The following is a 21,974-nucleotide window of genomic DNA, read 5'->3' on the forward strand; positions in this document are numbered from 1 at the left end:
AACCTGTAGAAAATAGAAACCTAAACTTTTACAATTCAGTCCATCCCAACAAATACAAATTCTAAAGGAGGAAACAAAGTAACCTGCTGCTACTCTTGGTTTTCAGAATTATGCCCTGATTCTTCTTTGAAGGCCACTGAGGAAGGAAGTTGGTCAGAAACACAGCTCTGTGTACTAAGCACAGAAGCCGGAGGCTCCAGCCTGACCGGGCTGTCGGCCGTGTCCTGCGGCTGTTGCCCAGCCGTGGCTCTGCACCTGTTTCCTACCTGCACAGAGGGACGTGCGAGAGAACTCCGCCCAAGCGGTGGGCACTCAGGAAGGGCTCCTGTGTGGGCTAACCCTGAATGCTTTCCGCTTCCTGCCCGGAGGCACGCTTCCTCCATCCGGAGCTACAGACCTGAAATTTCTCCTTTGGAATGTTCCTCCGGGCTCCTCTTGCTAAAACCAACGCCTCCTCCACTCTGCGGCTTGCCAGAAGATCCTGTATTTGTTTTTCCAGAGGTAAGGGAACCAAGACGTAAACTCCTTTACTTGTGGCGACAATCACTCTTCCTGGGAAGAAAGTCAACCAATTGGAAAGGGGAAGACATACTGCCGGCAAGAAAACACGCTGCTCCCCACACTGACCCCGCTCTGACCAGCTGATCAATGTCATCGGCGTTCTCCCACACAGAATCACCACAGAAACTAGAAATGATAACGCCTCTCTCTTCTTTACCCCATACTTTCAACTGTCAGCAAAGGCCAAACTCTTAACACTCCATTTCCAAAGTATAAAATATCCTTTTTTGCATTGTTTTTATTTGAAAGTGCTGATAAATTTACAACCAGTTGAGTAGATATACAATATACAGTCCAATGAGGTTATAGAGATCAGTTATGGAAAATTGTCAGTCCGAATTATGATGTACCTCATATAAAACTTTCAAAATTTTATTTTCTGTTCGTGTTAGGTACTTTACCGGAAACAAGATTTTAACACGACATTCTGAACGATGAGATAGTATTTCATACTCACCTGCCATACAAACACCTCCACATCCCGGCACCACCTTACCACTCCCCCACACAGCTGTGAGTCACCCTGACCGTGGCCAGCAATGTCACCCCATTTCACCTGGGGGACCTTGCACAGGCATCCACCCAGGAGTGCAACTACAATCCAAGACCAGCTCCTTGTACAAAGCTTTATTTTTTTTAATCCTCACTTGAGGAAATGCTTATTGATTTTTAGAGAGAGAGAAAGAGAGAAACATCAATCAGTTGCCTCCCGTAGGTGCCCCAAGCAGGATCGAGCCTGTAAACTAGGTATGTGCCCTGACCTGGAATCGAACCCACAACCTTTTGATGCATGGGATGATGCTACAACCAACTGAGTGGCCCAGCCAGGGCCCAGTACAAAGCTGCTAAGTGAGTTCTGCTGCGCCCTGGGGACACGTGTTAAGCGAGCTATTACGTGTTCACAGGAAGCAATGGCACGGCTTCTCTTTCTGCCTCAAGGACAGTTCCGGTCAGCCACGCCTTTGCTGCTGTCAGCTCGTCTCCGCTGCACTCCTGCCCACTGCAGCCCAGCCAGCCCTCGTCTCCTGGCCTGGATCGCCACCGCGTCTCCCTCCCTGGTCCTCCTGCTCTGCTCTCGTCTCGATTATCTGTCCCCTGTTCTCACAACCAAACTAGCTTTTCTCATACTCAGGAGACTCTGTCCCCTCTCTGTGCTGGAGTCCCTGTTCCCAGGAAGCCCCCCTTGCTCCCACCTAGGGTGGGCACATCAACAGCCCCTCAGAGTGCACGACCCGCCCACCTCAGCACCGGCATGAACACCGCTGTGAAATGTGTCCTCTGAGGCCGTGCCAGGCCTCCAGCTGGAAGCTGAGGGGCTTAACATGCCAGGTGAGTCCTAGGAAGTTCACATCCCCAGCATCTCAAAAAGGAAGGGCAACGTGTGGTGAGCTAAGATCCTTAAACGATACACACAACGCAGAAGAAAAGATCACAGCAGGCATTCTAGGACCCTGGGGAATCTGACACAGGCAGGACATGGAGCTCACTCTCTAAGGTGCGGAGGGGTGGTGTGGTTACGGAGGAAAGTGCCCTGATTCTGAGGAGAGGCAGGCTGGAGCATTACGGTTTAAACGCTGTGTGGTCCTCCACTTCCCTTCAACGTTAGGTGCTACATCTAAGTGGATGGTGCACAGAGGTTCCCTTTGTCTTCTCTCAACTCTTCAGTACATTTAAAAACGTTCTAATAAAGTTTAGAAGTAAATTAAATCCGCCCCCTGGCCCCCCACTGCACAGAAGAGGCAGTCCCTCCCTGACTGCCCTGGTCTCCTCATCTGACACCATCCTCCTCCCACGCCGGGCACCACAGCCACTGGCCTGCTTCCGGGGCCTGAAGTGCAGGTTTTCATGCACCTTGCTCTCTACCTGAAGGTTCTTTCAGAGCACGTGTGCTTGGCTGAGTCCTTCTCACCCTTAAAGGTTTGGCTCAAATACTACCTCCTTCAGGAAGCCCTCCCTGTTATTTCTAGGAAATCCTTCCTCCTCTGCTCTCCCCTTACTTCATTCTATCAGGCTTTTCAGCTGCTGTGCCTACTGTTTAAATGTCTCTCTCCCCACTGACCTGGGGCCCCGAAGTACGGAATGTGTGTTACCATCGCCTTGTATCTGCTATGCTCAGCATAAACCCGGTTCCTAACGGCTCGGAGCAGTATTTACTGAGGAAATGTCACGAGAGAAGTGATAACGGAATTTTGTTAAGATTTCTGCGTGAACTGGTACCTTCGAAGTCCTGCAGAATTTGGCCTTCCTTGAAGGGCAGGGTCTGCTTCTGCTGCTGGTCCAGCATGCTGTGGACTGTGATGAAGGCGTCGTCGAGCGCCAGGACGTAGGGGAAGCAGACAGCCGCCCCGATCACGTTCTCCGACCAGTGCACAGGAGCCCGCTGAGAAATCCCAGCAACGGTGGCAAACATGCCTAGAAAAACAGGGATTAGGAGGCCTTAAGTAACTACTTACTTTCCTGCATCTGGATGCAGAATATCCCCCACTTTCCTTATATCTCAGATAGGAAAGATAACATAATATACTGCACATGTGAAGAACTCTTCGTGACTTCATTTCCACGAGAACTAGATTCCCAGAGTGTGTATCTTATATTTACTTCCAACGAAAAATGAAGATAAACTGGGGGATTAAAAATGGTGGCAGAGTAAGTGGATGCTGCAGTTAGGTCCCAGGACCTAACTGGAATTACAGCTAAAACACAGAAAAACTTCTTGAATAATCAACTAAACACTCGCTGGAGAGGACCCTATAAATGAGGACCAAAAGTGAAGACCGCATAGAGACTGGTAGGAGGGGCGGAGGCGCGAAAGATCTAGCCGGCTGCCACAGACACCAGCTGAGGTTCCAGAGGCATATCTCAGCTCCGGGGGTTCCCATTGAGAACGCTGGGGTCTAAACCCCAAGCAGAAAGCACAAGAATTGAGAAAGGTGACCACATAACATCTGGCTGTGAAAAGCAGCAGGGTTGCTGTCTGCCAGGGAGAGACAGCTAGAAATGCAGGCACCCTCTTAAAGTGCCAACACACAACCACTCACCTTGTGTTCCAGCAGAGGGAGGGCACAGTGAACTGGAGCTGTGTGAGAAGTCAGGATTGGGGGCTCTGGGGTTATACCTCAAAAGGTAGACACCCCGGTTTCCAGTGCTGAGTCATTCCCTCACGCTGCGGAGGCCATCCTTCTCACAAAGACATTTGCTATACAGGCGGCTTTGCCTGGGTGGAAGACAGTTGACAGACCCTATTGGAAAGCACCTTGTCCCACTGAGTTACTGAGGCCCATTAAGAGACTGAGAATTAGAATTAACCTCCAGGCAGAAGCAATTGCCCCACCCTGTAGATGATTACCTGAGGGCTAGTTGAGACTAAATCCAATCAGTCTGCAAGCAGAAGCAGTCTCTAGAGCAGTGGTTCTCAACCTTCCTAATGCCGCAACCCTTTAATACAGTCCCTCATGTTGTGGTGACCCCCAACCATAACATTATTTTCGTTGCTACTTCATAACTGTAATTCTTCTACTGTTATGAATTGTAATGTAAGTATCTGATATGCAGGATGTATTTTCATTGTTACAAATTGAACATAATTAAAGCATAGTGATTAATCACAAAAACAATACGTAATTATATATGTGTTTTCCGATGGTCTTAGGCGACCCCTGTGAAAGGGTCGTTCGACCCCCAAAGGGGTCGCGACCCACAGGTTGAGAACCGCTGCTCTAGAGGCTCAGAGTCTTTGCCCAATCTAATTAGTCAGAAACAGTGTTTGACTGTCCAACACTAGAGATTGAAAGGCGTAGCAGATCTACCTAATATAAAGTCACAAACCCAAACAGGCAGCCAAAATGAAGAGACGACGTAACAACCCCCAAATGGAAGAACAAGAGAATTCTCCAGAAGAAGAGATAAATGAAGCAGAGATAAGAAATTTATCTGATATAGAGTCAGAAAAATGATGGTAAAGATGCTCAACAGCAAGAGAAAAGATATAACTATGAAACCAGAAATAGAGAATGACATAGCACAAATAAAGAACACGTTGGAAGGAATACACAGCAGATTAGGAGTGGCTGGGGATCGGATCAGTGAATTAGAAGACAGGGTAGAAAAATCACTCAATCAGAACCAAGAAAAAAAAAACAATTAAAAAACAGGAAGACAATTTAGGAAAGCCAACATGAAATGACATGAAATGTACAATATTCACCTTATAGGTGAGCCAGAAGGGGAAGAAAAAGAGCAAGAGATAGAGAACATGTTTGAAGAAATAATAGCAGAAAACTTCCCTAACCTGGTGAAGGTCATACAAGAGTCCCAAGCATAGAGTCCCAAGCAAGAAGAACCCAAACAGGCCCACACCCAGACATCATAATTAAAATGCCAAATTCTATAAGACAAAGAGAGAATCTGAAAGGCAGCGAGAGAAAAGCAAACTGTTATTTACAAAGAAGCTCCCATAAGTCTAACACCTAATATCTCAATAGAAATTCTACAGGCCAGGAGAGAATGGCATGAAGTACTCAAGGTAATGAAAAGCAAGGATCTGAAACCAAGGTAACTATATCCAGCAAGGCTGTCATTCAAAATAGATGGTCAAATAAAGAACTTCCCAGACAAAAAAAAAAAAAAAAAAAAAAAAACTAAAGGAGTTCATTATCACCAAACCAGCATTGCAAGAAATGCTAAAGAAACTGCTGTAACAAGAAGAAAGAGAGAAACCTAGAATTAAAATGGCAATCAATAAGTACCTATCAATAATAACCTTAAAGGTAAATGGATTAAATATTCCAATCAAAAGGCATAGGGTAGCTGGATGGATACAAAAACAAGACCCAACTATATGTTGTCAACAAGAGACCCAGCTCAGAAAAAAAGATTCACACAGGATGAGAGTGAAGGGATGGAAAAGAATTTCCCATGCAAACGGAAAAGAAAAAAAAAGCTGGGGTAGCAATATTCATATCTGACAAAATAGACTTCAAAATGAAGGCCATCACAAGAGACAACATAGGTCACTACATAATACTAAAGGGATCATCCAACAGGAGGATATAACCCTGGTAAACATATATGCACCCAATATAGAGGCACCTAAATATATTTTAAAAACTTCTAGAGGACTTTAACCAGTTAACTGCCATGACATTTAATTTAATTAAAAATGGTCTGCCACTTGCATCTATAGATACTTATGGCGTACAAATGGTTAACAGAGAGACTGACAATACAGTCATAGTAGGGACTTTAACACCCCCCTGACTCCACTGGATAGATCTTCCAGACAAAAATTTAACAAGGAAACAGTGACTCTGAATTGCACACTGGATCAGATGGATTTAATTGACATTTATGGAATATTTCACCCCAAAGCTACAGAGAATACATTCTTCTCAAGTGCACATGGGTCATTCAAAAAGACAGACCACATGTCAGGACACAAAACAAGCCTCTACAAGTTCAAGAAGATTGAAATCATATCAAGCATCTTCTCAGATCACCATGGAATGAAATTAGAAATCAACTACAGTAAAAATATTCACACACATTGAGACTAAATAGCATGTTACTAAACAATGAATGGGTTACCAATGAGATCAAGAAAGAAATAAAAAACTTCCCGGAAACCAATGCAAACGAGCACACAAGAATCCCAAATCTGAGACACAGCCAAAGCAGTCATGAGAGGGAAGTTCATAGCACTACAGGCACACCTCAAAAAACAAGAAAAATCTACAATAAACTATTTAACCCTACAGCTTAAAGAACTAGAAAGAGAATAACCAGAAAAGCCCAGAGTAAATAGAAGAAAGGAAATAATAAAGACTAGAGCAGAAATAAATGACATAGAGACTAAAAAATCACTACCAAAAAATCCAATGAAACCAAGAGCTGGTTCTTTGAAAGGATAAACAAGATTGATAAACCATTAGCCAGACTATCAAGAAACAAAGAAAGAGGACCCAAATGAATAAAAGCAGAAACAAAAGTGGAGAATTAACCACTGACACCAAAGAAATGCAAAGGGTTATAAGAAAATATTATAAACAATTATATACCAACAAGTTGTACAATGTGGATGAAATTGACAAATTCCTAGAAAAATACAACCTCCCAAAACTGAATCAGGAGGAATCAGAAAACCTGAATAGACCAATTACAACTGATGAAATAGAAGCAGCAATCAAAAAACTCCCAGCAAACAAAAGCCCAAGTCCAGACGGCTTCACAGGGGAGTTTTAGCAAACATTCAAAGAAGAACTAACACCTATACTCCTCAAACTATTCCAAAAAGTCCAAGAGGGAGGAACACTTCCAAGCTCTTTTTATGAGGCCAGAATTATTCTAATTCCAGAACCAGATAAAGACACTACAAAGAAAAAGAATCATAGGCCAATATCCCGGATGAACATAAGATGCTAAAATCCTCAACAAAATATTAGGAAATCGGATCCAGCAATATATTAAAAAGATCATACACCATGACCAAGTGGGATTTATTCCAGGGATGCAAGGCTGGTACAATATTTACAAATCAATAGACCTGATACATTACATAAACAAATTGAAATACAAAAATCACATGATCATATCAATAGATGCAGAAAAAGCATTTGACAAATTCCAACACCCATTTTTAATAAACACTCTCAGCAAAATGGGAATAGAGGGAGCATATCTCAACATAATAAAGACCATATATGACAAACCTACAGCCAACATCCTACTCAATGGGAAAATACTAAAAGCATTTCCCCTAAGAACAGGAACAAGACAGGAATGCCCACTTTCAACACTCCTGTTGGAAGTGCTAGCCATAGTGATCAGATAAGAAGAGAAATAAAAGGCATCCAAATTGGAAAAGAAGAAGTTAATCTGTCATTATTCGCAGATGGCATGATAGTGAACATAGAAAACCCTAAAGACTCCATCAAAAAACTATCAGATTTAATAAATGAATTAAGCAACGTAGCATGATACAAAATAACACCCATAAACCTATGGCATTTTTAAAAATATATATTGATTTCAGAGAGGAAGGAAGAGGGAGAGAGAGACATAGAAATATCAATGATGAGAGAGAATCATTGATTGGCTGCCTCCTGCACGCCCCCCATTGGGGATCGAGTCTGCAAGCCAGGCATGTGCCCTTGACCAGAATCGAACCTGGGACCCTTCAGTCCGCAGGCTGATGCTCTATCCACCGAGCCAAACCGGCTAGGGCTCTATGGTATTTTTATACAACAATAATGAACTCAAAGAAAGAGAAACTAAAAAAACAATCCCATTTACCATTGCAACAAATAAATTAAGATACCTAGGAATAAACTTAACCAAGGAGGAAATAGACCTGTACTCAGAAAACTACAAGATGTTAAAAAAAAGAGATAGAGGAAGACAGAAACAAGTGGAAGAATATTCCATGTTCATGGGATGGTAGAATCAACATAATTAAAATGTCCACACTACCCAAGGCAATCTACAGATTCAAAGCAATCCTTAGAGCTACAACAAAAACTCCAAAAAGTTATATGGAATAAAAAAAGACCCTGAATAGCCGTAGCAATCCTGAGAAAGAAGAACAAAGTTTGTAGGAATCACAATATCAGATTTCAAGTTATACTACAAATTTACCATAATCTAAACAGCCTGGTACTGGCCCAAGAACAGGCATATAGATCAATGGAACAGAACAGAGACCCAAGAAACTAACCCAAGCCATTATGTTCAATTAATATTTGAACAAGGAGGCAAGAGCATACAATGGAGCATACAGTCTCTTCAATAAATGGTGCTGGGAAAATTGGACAGATACATGCCAAAAAAATGAAACTAGACCACCAACTTATACCATACACAAAAAAAACTTAAATGGATAAAGGACTTAAATATAAGACGGGAAACCATAAAAACCTTAGAGGAATCCACAGGCAGCAAAATCTCAGACATCTCTGATAGCAATATCTTTACTGATACATTTCCTAGGACAATGGAAAGTAAGGAGGAAATAAACAAATGGGACTACATCAAAATAAAAAGCTTCTGCATAGCAAAAGAAACCATCAACAAAACAACAAGAAAGCCCACTGCAGGGGGGAACATATTTGCCAATGTTACATCTGATAAAAGTTTAATCTCCAAAATTTATAGGGAACTCATATAACATAACCAAAGGAAGATAAACAATCCAATCAAAAACGGGCAAAGGACCTAAATAGACACTTTTAGAAAGTGGACATCACAAGGCCAAGAGGCATATGAAAAAATACTCAAAGTCAGTAATCATTGAGAGATGCCAATCAAAACGACGAGTACCGTCTCACACCTATCAGAATGGCTATCATCAACAAATCAACAAACAACAAGTGCTGGAGAGGATGTGGAGAAAAAGGAACCCTTCTGCACTGCTGGTGGGAATGCAGACTGGTGCAGCCACTGTGGAATACAGTATGGAGTTTCTTCATAAAATTAAAAATGGAACTCCCATTTTACTCAGTCATTCCACTTCTAGGAGCATATCCCAAGAAATCAGAAAGGATATGTGCATCCCTATGTTCACAGTAGCGCAATTTAAAATAGCTAAGATTTGGAAACAAACTAAGTGCCCATCAGTAGATGAGTGGATTAAAAAACTGTGGTAGCCCTAGCAGGTTTGGCTCAGTGGATAGAGCGTCGGCCTGGAGACCTAAGGGTCCCGGGTTCAATCCTGGTCATGGGCATGTACCTCAGTTGCAGGCTCCTCCCCGGCCCTGGTTGGGGTGCGTGCAGGAGGCAACCAATCCATGTGTTTCTCTCACATCGATGTTTCTCTCTGTCTCTCCCTCTCTCTTCCACTCTCTCTAAAAATTAATGGAAAAATATCCCTGGAGGTGGTCTGCGTACGACAACGTGCTGCAGTATGTTTGGAATCGCAGCGAGAGGAGTGCGTCGGTGCTAAGGATTAACAATGGGCACCCAGAAGGACATCCAGCCCCCAAAGCAGCAGCCAATGATATACGAGGTGTACCGGTTAATAATGGCGGATTTTGTAATCAAAGAAAACAGGATAATTTCAAGAGAAACATCAAAAGTGCTTTATTCAAAGTAATGTCCGTCGCTAGCTACACATTTCCCCCATCTTTAGGTAATTTGTGCATACCGTCCCCATAGAACTTTCCTTGTTTTGAGGCAAACCATTCAGAGACCCAATTTTCCACTTCTTCATACGTTTTGAAGTGCTGCTCAGAAAGTGTGTGTGCCATCGATTGGAACAAGTGGGAATCCGAAGGAGCAAGGTCTGGTGAATACGGCGGGTGGGTTAATACTTCCCAGGCAAGATCTTTTAATGCGTCTTTAACTGGTTTTGAAGTGTGTGATGGTGCGTCATCATGAAAACCAAGTACAGAGATAGTGCTTTCCCGCCCAATGAGGCTGTTCAAGAGGCTGGGCGCCCTGGGCTCACGGGGGAACAAACCCTGCTCTTCCCCAACATATTCTGAAGCCTTCCCCTGTGCCCAGAACCCTTGCTTGGCCCTGCCCAACCCTTTCAACACTGGCTGTCGCAGTGTGAAGCAGCACCAACCGAAACTGTCAGGATGACAGAACAATAAGCTTTTTGAGAGAGAGAGAAAGAGGGAGGGAGGGAATGTGTGCATCCCCCACCACAGTTACAATTGTCTAACATGAACCATTCTTTCACCTTAAGTATTTCCCTTTGACCCTTTAAGTCTCTAACCATCATTATGAAGAAGACTAAACTCAATAGAAAAACAGACAAAAGATATGAATCAGTAAGTCACAGAAGACAAAATGCAAATGACCAATAAACTCATGAATAGAGTCCATGTTCATTAGTAACCAGGGGAACCCAAATTTAAAGAAAAAAGCAAGTTTTACCCATTACATTGGCCGAAGTTTATAGACTGTGTTAGTCTATAAACTGAATGGCATAAAGAAACGTTTTGGAGAATAATTTGGTGTTTTCTATCAAAACTGAACATACACCTACAATTAGTTCAGTAATTCTGCTTTTCAATCTATCACCAACCAGTAAGTACAAGGATGGCCACTGTGCCATCCTATCTAATAAAGATGGAATATGCCAATTAACTGTCACTGTAACAAAGATGGCAGCACCCACAGCCAATAAGCAGGGAATATGCAAATTAATGCAACAAAGATGGCGGTGGCCGGCCTGGAGCAAAGGCGGGAAGTGGCTCCTAGCCCTGAAGCAAAGGCGGGAAGCGGCAGCCAGAGCGAAGGCCTGGGTCCTGGGTGCTGGAGGGAAACGGGTGCTGGCAGCCAGGGGAAAGAAGGCCTATTCTTGCATCAATAAGTGGAACAACAAATTGATGTTTCTTTCTCCCTACCTCTCTCTAAAAATAAATAAATTTTAAAAAATAAAGTCAATTTATCATCAAATTTTCAGCAAAATATTGGTTAAAATATTAATTTAAATTAATAAAATTTAAATTAAGACCAAAAAAGTTAAGAGCAATTACTCATGATACAGGAGTGGGCACATGTTATCTTCAGAAAGAAAGGCAAATGTAATACATAGTTTTCAAATGTTAAAAGTGGATTTGCATTCGTTATAGTGAATTGTTTGAACTTAGTAATTGTACCAATTACAAGCAAAACAACAATTTTGCATGATATCTGTGTAGTTGAGACAAAGTAAACTTGAGGGAAAAATGCATTCTAAATAACAACTGCCGTCTCCCGTCAATCCTAACACTAAAACCAGCAAAAAGATATTGCGATCAAATGTTTTCACTATAAAGTCTTTATCACTAAGCAGGTATTGGCTCATGAATAGACAGCCTGATGGAACAAAATGGGAAATCGGACAGACCCAATGACAGAAGGAAATGTAGTGGACGCTGCAGGCAGCCACCTGAACCAGTGAGGAAAAATGGACTCTTTAGTCAATTTGTTGGGATAATGAACAGAGTATAGAAAACGATAAAATGAATCCATTCCTTATATTCTTTACTGTAAGAAATGAAACCATAAAACCATGAGCAGGGAATATGGATGAATTTGTCTATAACCTAGAAGAGGGGGACATCCCTCATTAAAAAGACACTCAAGTAACTGGCCAGGGGAAGAATAGTTCCCAGCGGACGAGCACATGGCGACACCTCGCACCGTGCACAGGCACTGTCTCTGACTCAGCAGTCCCGCCTCTAGAAGCTTTCCCGTGGGTACAATGGGGAAGTACCAAAAGGCTAGTCCTTGTTAATCCCCTAGGACTGGAGAAAGCCCAATGCCCACCAACAGGGGGCAGACTGAACCAACTGGGACTGCCACACGCCAGAGCAGCATGCAGGAGCAACGAGGAACAGGCACCAACCTCCCAAGTGGGCTCCTACCCTAACACACTGTTCAGTAAAAAGCCAAGAAAGAAAGAGATAGAAATAGTCCCATATTTGTTTATATTTTTGTCTAAAAATGAAAGGATACACCATAAAAACCTACGGGGGAAGGAGTCAGGATATAAGCTCTTTGAATATACCTTCTTGTAGCGATCTGACTTGGAACCCTTTAAATATTTACAGAACAAAATATAAAGTAAAGCAATTTCTAAAAATCAAAAGTAAAATGAAACAAGTTAATCTAACTGTATGTCCCGGTGGCGCATAACCCCATGGAAGGGAACTACTCCAAATGACCTAACACACAGTAAGGTGACGGACATTCCCATACCACCCGCAGGACAAAAGAACCACCAACCATCGGACTTTTCTCAGTAACCACATGTGGCAGCCGCAGTGTCGGTATCATTCTGTTCTGTGTGCTGTGGGACAAATCAAAGGGACCGGTGTGCTGGGTGGCCGTTAGGGAGATTTCGGCGTGGCTGGAGGAGATTTGGGTACACAGGTAGATAAGGTCAGTGTCTCGCAGCCCTGACCTGGTTCTATCGACATGACCTCATACTGGATCTCATCTTTAAACAATGCAGACTTCTGCGCTGGCCGGGTGGCTCAGTGGGTCGGAGCATCATCCATACAACAAAATGTGGTGAGTTCGATTCCCAGTCAGGGCACACGAGGGAGGCAATCGATTGATGTTTATCTCTCACTTCGATGTTTCTCTCTCTTTCTCTCTCCCTTCCTCTCTCCAAAAGCAATAAGATAAATTTTAAAAACCAACTTGTAAGCTCTGTCTACTGTGAGGCCTAGAAACAGTGGGCAGCAAGCTCCTCGGGCACCCAGCCTGCGGTCTGTAATCCGCAGGGCCCCTTGGCGACACGGGAACCAGATCTAGGGCAGGAAACGGGCCAGGTGGGCTTGCAGCACCTCGCCACACCCGATGGCAAGGAGGCTGTCACAGCGCAGGGTCAGGGACGGGGACTCACCCTTCAACCTGAGTGAACTCCCACCAAGCGCAGATGACTGGGAGTACACTGTATATATTACAATCCATGATTCAAATTATAATGTTGGAAAGTCACTTCCGGAAGACAGAGGGATCGCCTCATTGAAAACCTACTCCTCCTGCCCAAAGAGAGGCATTTCTCTTCCTCCGGGAACTACAGTTCAAACATGAAGGAGGGACAGAGAATTTTGCCACTAATTTGTATGATTTAAAAATGTAGGCAGGCCCTAGCCAGTGTGGCTCAGTGGACAGAGCATCAGCCTGTGGACTGAAGGGTCCCAGGTTCATTCCAGCCAAGGGTACATGCCCAGGGTGCAGGCTCAATCCCCAGAAGGCAGCCGATCAACGATTCTCTCTCATCATTGATGTTTCTATCTTTCTCTCCCTCTCCCTTCCTCTCTAAAATCAATATATATATTGTATTTTTTTAAAAATGTAGGCAATACTCACCAATAGCTAGTAACAACACAGACACAATCACAAGACAGTGTGTGACCCTGACAGAAGCCCCCCACCTATGAATAAGTCTTGCCCCTCCTCAGAAACCAGCAAATATAATGACACTTGAATCTGACCAAACCTCTGCTGCTCCCCGTTTGCAGGAAACACAAAGGTCAGCCTCACATATTCAACAATATGCAACGGAAATGATCCAACTTTTACAACAGAAAATTAAAGAAAAAGAGAAGCATGAGCGAACCTAAAGATACGAGAAACTGAACAATTGCCAAGCAATTGTGATGTGTAGGCCTGGTATGAATCTGACTCACTCCAACTCCAAAATGAACATGGACACACTTCAACACAAATGTGTGCACATCACAGAGCCCTAGCACCACAGGCTGTGCACACCCTGAGGGGGCCACCACACCTGCACGTCACACACCTGCCCACATCCTGGGGGGAGCCCCCACACCTGCACCTCACACACCTGCCCACACCCTGGGGGGAGCCCCCACACCTGCACCTCACACACCTGCCCACACCCTCAGGGGAGCCCCCAAACCTGCACCTCACACATCTGCTCACACCCTGAGGGGAGCCCCCCACACCTGCACCTCACACACCTGCCCACACCCTGGGGGGAGCCTCCCACACCTGCACCTCACACACCTGCCCACACCTGCACCTCACACACCTGCCCACACCCTCAGGGGAGCCCCCAAACCTGCACCTCACACATCTGCTCACACCCTGAGGGGAGCCCCCCACACCTGCACCTCACACACCTGCCCACACCCTGAGGGGAGCCTCCCACACCTGCACCTCACACACCTGCCCACACCCTGAGGGGAGCCCCCACACCTGCACCTCACACACCTGCCCACACCCTGGGGGGGATCCTCCCATACCTGCACCTCACACACCTGCCCACACCTGGGGGGAGCCCCCACACCTGCACCTCACACCCCTGCCCACACCCGGGGTGGAGCCCCCACACCTGCACCTTACACACCTGCCCACACCGTGAGGGGAGCCTCCACAACTGAAGCTAACATCACAGGTTGCAGTGAAGTCAGCTCTGATTCTTAACTTCTGCATGGCAGGGCAGAGAATTAGGAAGACCGTACAAAACCCCCAAAGCACTCTCACGGCTCTGGCTACTAGATCCTTCTTGCTGGGATGAAATCTCAGTCAACTAAGAGAAAATTAAGGGAATGCTTCTGGTACCAGTGGACAAAGTTCAGGGATACTGTTTAATATCTTCCAATAAACCAGACAGTACTCTTCATCCCCCCCCCCCCCAAAAAAAAAGAGAGAGAAAACTATGTCAGTAACACTGAGGTCTCCGCATCTGAAAAGAGCTATCGGTGAGCTACCTCAAATCCTTTTGAGAATGAAGAGCAAAAACAATCAACTGACACACCCACGAACTAGAGGAAATCTTACCTGGAAGGCTTACGGACTTTTATTTTTATAGTTATTTACTTAAAGGAATCTTCTCCCCAGAGCAAATTCTGGCTCCATGTCAACACAACATAAAACTAAAGAACAGCCCTGGCCAGTTTGGCTCAGTGGATAGAGCGTCGGCCTGCGGTATGGGGGGTCCCAGGTTCGATTCCAGTCAAGGGCATGTACCTTGGTTGTGGGCACATCCCCGGTGGAAGGTGTGCAGGAGGCAGCTGATCAATGTTTCTCTCTCATCAATGTTTCTGACTCTCTATCCCTCTCCCTTCCTCTCTGCAAAAAAATCAATAAAATATATTAAAAAAACAACAACAAACAAACAAAACTAAAGAACAAATAAAACACAGACTCACAGATACAGAGGCAGACTGAGTGTTGTCAGATGGGAGGGGGGCTGGGGGACTTGAAAAAGGTGAAAGGATTGAGAAGTACAGATTGGCAGTTAGAAAACAGTCACAGGGAGGTAACGTACAGCACAGGGAATACAGTCAATATTCTACACTAATAAAATACAAACACGCAAACTGACCGTACCTTCGCTATGCCTTAAGCCACACCCACCAGCCAATCAGAGCGACTATATGCAAATTAACCCAACCAACATGGCAGGCCACAGCCACAGAGATGGAGTGAGCAGGAGGCTTGGTTGCTCCAGTGAAGGAGGAAGCCAAGCTTCCCGCCTGCCGTGGCCGGCTCTGAGCTCCACTCAAGGCAACAAAGTTTCAATTGTAGAAGATAAATAAACCCCAGATACCTGCTTTCAGCTGGCCGTGGCCACGGAGCTGGAGTGAGCAGGAGGCTTGGGTTGCCCCTGGCGATGGAGGAAGCCAAACTTCCCGCCCACCCTGGCCGGCTCTGAGATCCACTCAAGGCTACAAAGTTTCAATTATAAAAGGTAAATAAATCCCAGAATAATAAAATTAAAAACAGGAGAGGCTGGGAGCGTCTGTCACCAGGGGTGCTTGGCCAGCCTGAAAACGGCCCTCAGCCCCTCACCCAGGCTGGCCAGGCACCCCAGCGGGACCCCCACCCTGATCTGGGACACCCTTCAGGGCAAACCAGCCAGCCCCCACCCATGCACCAGGCCTCTATCCTATATAATAAAAGGGTAATATGCAAATTGACCCTAACAGCAGAACAACTGGGAATGACTGGTCACTATCACACACCGACCACCAGGGGGCAGATGCTCAATGCAGGAGCTGTCCCCTGGTGGTAAGTACGCTCCCACAGTGGGAGCTCTGCTCAGCCACAAGCCAGGCTGATGGCTGCCAGCACAGCAGTGGCGGTGGGAGCCTCTCCCGCCTCCTCAGCAGCACTAAGGATGTCCGATTGCAGCTTAACTCTGCTCCCTGCTGGTAAGTGGACATCCCTCGAGGGCTGCCGGGCTGCCAGAGGGATGTCTGACTGCCATCTTAGGCCCATTCCCCCCAGGGAGAGGGCCTAAGCCAGCAGGTGGATATCCTCCGAGGTCCCAGACTGCAAGAGGGCATAGGCCAAGCTGAGAGACCCTCCCAAGTGCACAAATTTTTGTGCACCGGGCCTCTAGTACTATAATAACTATGTACGCTGCCAGGGGGGTATTTGAAATATCAGGGGTCTATTTTGTAAAGTACATGGCTGTCTAACCACTATGCTGTACACCTGAAACTAATCTAAACTAATAAAAGAGAAAGATGCAAACTGACTGTACCTTTGTGGCGCCCACCAGCCAATCAGGAGTGGAGTATGCAAATTAACCCAACAAAGATGGCGGGTTAATTTGCATACACAGGCACCAAGCGTCCCATCCCACCCCAGCCACTCCCAGCCTCTGGGCAGCATGGGAAGGCAGAAAGGCGGCTCCAGGCCAAGTGAAGGCGGAAAGGCGGCTCCGGCTGGAGCGAAGGCGGTGCTGGTAGACAGGGGAAGGAAGGCCCATTCTTGCACAAATCTACGTGCATCGGGCCTCTAGTACAAATTAATATTGAATGTGAACTGTAATTGAAAAGTAAAATGTAAGCCCTAGATGGTTTGGCTCAGTGGATAGAGCATCGGCCTGTGGACTCAAGGGTCCCAGGTTCGATTCTGGTCAAGGACATGTACCTGGGTTGTGGGCACATCCCCAGTAGGGCGTGCAAGAGGCAGCTGAATCGATGTTTCTCTCTCATCGATGTTTCTAACTCGCTATCCCTCTCCCTTCCTCTCTGTAAAAAAAAATCAATAAAATATATTAAAAAAAAGAAGAAAGAAAAGAAAAGTAAAATGTAAAAGAAACTGGTTATGTGACCACTCTAATTTCAGCATGCAGTTGTGGAGGTAACTGGAGAGAATGGGCAGATGGGAGGCGAAGGTAGCAGAGGCGACAGCAGGAGCTCACCTAGTCCTCCCGGGCCCGCCAAGAGGAACTCCTGCCTCCCTATCCGCTTGACGATGGGGCGCTTCTCCTCGCTGCAGTAAGGAAACAGGTCCTGGGCGGCGCCCGTGCTGTAGTTCAGGATGATGTACTGCGTGGTCAGAGCCAGGCACAGGAAGTGGCCGTCCACCGCCACCGCCAGGGGCTGCTCCGGCGTGGACACCTCCCTGACGATCTGGACCCGGTCCTCGTACACCATGAACACCTGGATGGTTCTGCGTTTCACAGAGATGATGCAGACCTCCACACAAAACGGGTCCCCGCTCACGGGGTTCTCATTCAAGGCCAACGCCACGGCCCCCTTGATGCGGGCCCCCGAGGGGACAGGCTCCAGGCTCAGCATGTGGACCAGGGTGATGGAGCAGTCACAGAGCACCAGCAGTCTGTGCAGGGCCGAGGCAGCTCGCAGCTCACACACTGGCTTCCGGAGGCCCAGCTGTCTGTGCAGCTGCTTGGTGGCCGTGAACGTGGCCGTCCCGGCAGGCAGGCTCTGCTCCTCCAGCAGGAAGTGGTAGATGGAGCAGTCGTTGGTGCCCACGTAGAGGTTCTTGCCGCAGCACTCCACGCACTCGATGTTGACGCGCTCCTTGTCGCCCATCAGCAGCTCCCGCTCCACGGCAGAGACCAGCGTGAAGGCCTTGGTGCTCATCATGCCCACTGCTGGTCTGCAGGAAGAGGAGAGGAAAATGGTGTTTACCTCACGAGGAGTGAGCAGAGCCATTTCAGGTCACAATAAACATACACTGACTCCTCAGTTACAACTTCAGGGAAGGGAAAGCATTCAACACTGTTAAAAACAGGGAAGGCAGAAGGTTTCCCACTTGCCTCCTCCCCCCAGACCAATGGGAGAGGCCAGCAGGAGAGCAAGCGCTCATCCAAAGGGGGCGGGGGAGTGCGGGCCATGTGGGCTTCCTCGCTCTGTATGGGAGACACACCTGCAGGCAGAAGAGAAGCACACACATCCCCACAGACAACAGAAAACTGTGAAACTGTGGAAAAGGCAGAAACGACCCTCGCGATCTTGCCCTGGGTTCTGCATGTAGTGAATGGTGGGACGCACTGCATGGTGTTGCTAAACCCTGCCCGGGACCCTGTCGGGAACCTGGGCAGGAGCCACACTCGCTTCCTATGAGGGTTCTTCCCTACGAGGGTGCACGTGGTCCAGCATCACAGCTGGCCCCAGAGTGAGCGTGTCCGTGTGGAGGAAAGGCGGGCACATCTCCGCGTCTCTCGGGAGGGCGTGTGAGGTCACGGGCCTGGCAGGTAACGGCCACTCCCACTGAAGACAGGCTGCCCCTGCTCACCTGGCTTCCTCTTCTCCCTCTGAAGGGCTGGGGTTTCCGCTGCACAAAGACAGAGGCAACGAAAATGGCAAGATGGCCTTTCCCTGATCTCAGTCCCCGCTACCCTCATGCAGGAGAGGGAGCCGAGCTCCGGGAACTGCAGGGGACTGAGCGGAGGCTTCGAGAACTGTCTGCCACTTCAAGCTGCCCCCAAAGGGGATGCCTCCTGAGAAACTAAATTCCTTAATCACCCCGCAAAGGCTGGACGAGACCTTGGAAATGTTCAAGGAAGATGTATGCATCAGGGAAGGGCAGGAATCAACTCAAAGATTTTAGAATTCTACAATTTCTTATCCCTCTGTCCACTGGAGCGGTGACAGCTACACACAGGGAAACTCCGGTTCCCCTCTGTGCGTCCCAGAATGCCCAGGGCTGGGATGAGGTTTCCACTGGCACCAGTTCCTCCCTATCCCTACCTGTCACTTGGTAGCGACATGACCTTGGGAAGCTCACTTGGCTTCTACCTGCCTCAGGGCCTCATCTGTGAGTGAGAGTAATGATGGCACCTACTTCATATGATTCTTTTGAGAAGGCTACAAAGGGCTAATTCCAATGTAACCCTCATATTTGGGGGGCTAGCACCTGGAATCCATACCAGCAAGCTCAGCGTACATTCTTGATAGCCTATAATTAAGTCACTACCTCCTTCCCAGATACTGGTCTTGTAGAACCTGTTACAGAGGCCATAAAACTGTGAACAGTGCACTGTCCCAGAGGGAGGGTGATTAACGCTGGCGCCAGGCCCAACCATCAGATATGGCCTGGAGACCCCCAACACCTGGGGGCCTTCTTGCAAGGCCCGCGAAAAGGACCGGAAGCATAATCCATATTTGCGGGACAAAGACCACAGGGAGATATAAAAAGAAGTCCCCTGCATGTTTCTCCACTCAGATTTGAAAGTTATTCCCTGAGTCCGCCGGCGTAGTAAACAGTGTCCCTCCTTTTCTTTAAAGCGTCCCTTGGTTTTTCTCTGGTCTTCTGCAACACTGTGAGGATTAGCCAACCCCGTGCGCACTCACTGAAAGTTCGGGTGGGTCCCTCGGCCCCCGGCATGCTCTACTTTTAACTCCACGCTGGGCTCCAAGGGCCGGAGCGGTGCTGTCCACGGCCCTGAGCTGGCGACCCGTGTCCCCCTGACTGACAGACAGAATGTAGTCCTTGCATTTACATGCGCTCCTCCGCACAGCGCTGTGGAAAACGCGCTCAGAGGCCTCAGAGAGAAGGAATCGCATCCATCCATCCATCCATCTGGGCTGCACAACCCCCAGGGTCCCCGGGAAAGCCTAGGGCTGGGGAAGAGGGCTTTTAATCTGACAAGTTTCACACACCACCGTCTATGTGCTATGACCAAGCAGAATCACCAAAATCCACCCTAGACACGACTGTTTCCATTTAAATCCTAATGAATTAAACACTTAAATTGAAACAGAACGGTTCTTCCTTCAGTGATGGGCAAAGAGGGCTGTCTTCTCCGAGGGCAAGGCAGCCAGTCCTCTGCTGGGACATGAAATCGGTGGCTGGCTTTGCAGCAGGAACAGAGAAACAAGCTTCAGGCACGCAGACTATTTAACTTCTTTAAGTATATTGCCCATAATTCTAGTCTCTACCTTGACCTAGGATGAGAGGTAAACAAAAGATGTTTGCCATAAAGAATATAGCTTCGAACCTTGACCAACATGGGATTTGGGGTGCCCACCCCCCACACAGTTGAAAACCCACATAGAAATTAAATTGCCCTCTGCACATGCGGATTCCCAGCTGGCAGCTGGTCCTTGAACAACACAGGTTTGAACTGCACAGGTCCAGTGAACTGAGTGGGTTGCCTGAAAAAAAATCCGCGTATCAGTGGACCTGCACAGTTCAACCCTGCCTTGCTCAAGGGCCAAATGCATATGGAAAACAATCAAACACCTCATATTTAGCCTAAATAGTGGGGTGGACAGCAAAGGAAAGAAGGAGGAGAGAGTTGTTAAAAAAAAAAGCTTCAGTTTATCAAAAAATCATAATTCTATAATGTTTAAAAAGACATGCAATATTGTTTCATTATCTGGTATTCAGTGACTCAAGTCTTGCTAAAAATAAGTGTCCTACTAAAGGCCTTTAAATAAGGGACCTGCTTTAATAATTAAATGGTAATTTGTAAAAAGCAGAATGCTGTCAATAACACAGTAGAGTAAGATGTTCCTTTTTAAACAACCAATTAGCCATCCCTCAGCAAATAAAAGCTCCCCTGTGGGTGTTGTGGGGACTTGGGAGTGGGGGTGGGGGTGGAGCTCACCCACCCAGACATGCAGTGACAGACAAAACTCAGTACCGCTTGTGGAACCAGTGGACCCACAGGCCTGCCCAGACCCCTCTCCCACGGCTGGAATGTAAACCTAGAGAATGCCAATGCTGACCTGGGCAGACATACAGACGAGAGAGAATTTGCACAGGTCCTGACGTCCTGCAGGGACATTCCAGCATACTACTAGAGCAGCGGTTCCCAAAGTGGGGCACACGCCCCACAGAGGGGCAATTTGATTTTTAAGGGAAGCTCTTCGAGAATGAGTTATTAACAGTGAATTTTTTGCATTTCTTATGGTTCTAGGGGCCTCAGATATAGTATATGAATATATATTGTGACATACTTATGCATTTTAGTTCTCTATTATGTTTTGAAACTTTATTGGCTATTTTTTCATATGCTTTCATATTATTATTATTTAACAATTTCTTAGTGATTTCTTCCTCAGTACTTCAACTGTCCTTTCGTTCTTTTATTTTTCTCTTTCCTGGATGCCATGTTCTTTGGAAGCTTGTTTAGACCAAGTTAACCCTTTGCGGTCGTATTAAATTTGGACATGGGTGTCGTACTGGTCGGAATTAATTTCCATTGAAAGAGCAGTGATACATAACATGCGAGATTATGAAGGATAAACAAGATTTATTAATTCTTTTTTGGAACTACGCCACTACTAGTAGAATCACTACAAACGTTATCACTTTCTACGTCAGAGTCAGCATTCAAGGTGCCAAAATAAAACTCTTCATCATTACTTTCAGATTCGCAGTACACTTCTTTCAGTAACTTTCTTTTTGCCATTTTGGAGTATTATTTTGAAATATCTTAATAAGCGAGAATGCCTAATTACAGTTAAACGTAATTTGTAAAGCTTTATTTGAAATTCTGCGAAGTTTCTCTGAAGCTTGTCGATTTCTTCACTCTCAAAAGGCGACTGACTCGCCACGGTGTTTTGCATGGCGAGTGTGGAACGACCGCGTTTGCTTATATTGAGTTTCGATATCTCCGATTTGTCGGGGCAATGTTTTGGTTCGTGACAAGGTCGCTTAGACACTTAAGAGCTTTCAGAGAAATTATGAACTGATATATGAATGAATAGAGTTAAGATTCATACGGTTCCTTGCTGTGG

The 21,974-nt window shown here is 46.3% G+C and overlaps 1 protein-coding gene across 1 annotated transcript in view; it reads right to left on the minus strand.

Annotated features, from left to right (window-relative positions):
- Positions 1–21,974, minus strand: part of TGFBRAP1 (transforming growth factor beta receptor associated protein 1) — a 61,905-nt gene that overhangs the window by 22,021 nt on the left and 17,910 nt on the right. The window contains exons 2-4 of the mRNA XM_059658937.1: positions 17,183–17,883; positions 2,779–2,973; positions 398–552 (exon numbers count right to left, since the gene is read on the minus strand). Coding sequence (XP_059514920.1) covers positions 398–552; positions 2,779–2,973; positions 17,183–17,870 — 1,038 coding nt within the window. The 5' untranslated portion in view covers positions 17,871–17,883. The remainder of the gene's footprint in view (positions 1–397; positions 553–2,778; positions 2,974–17,182; positions 17,884–21,974) is intronic.

This window comes from Myotis daubentonii, chromosome 12, assembly GCF_963259705.1.
Source record: "Myotis daubentonii chromosome 12, mMyoDau2.1, whole genome shotgun sequence".
Classification (NCBI taxonomy): domain Eukaryota; kingdom Metazoa; phylum Chordata; class Mammalia; order Chiroptera; family Vespertilionidae; genus Myotis; species Myotis daubentonii.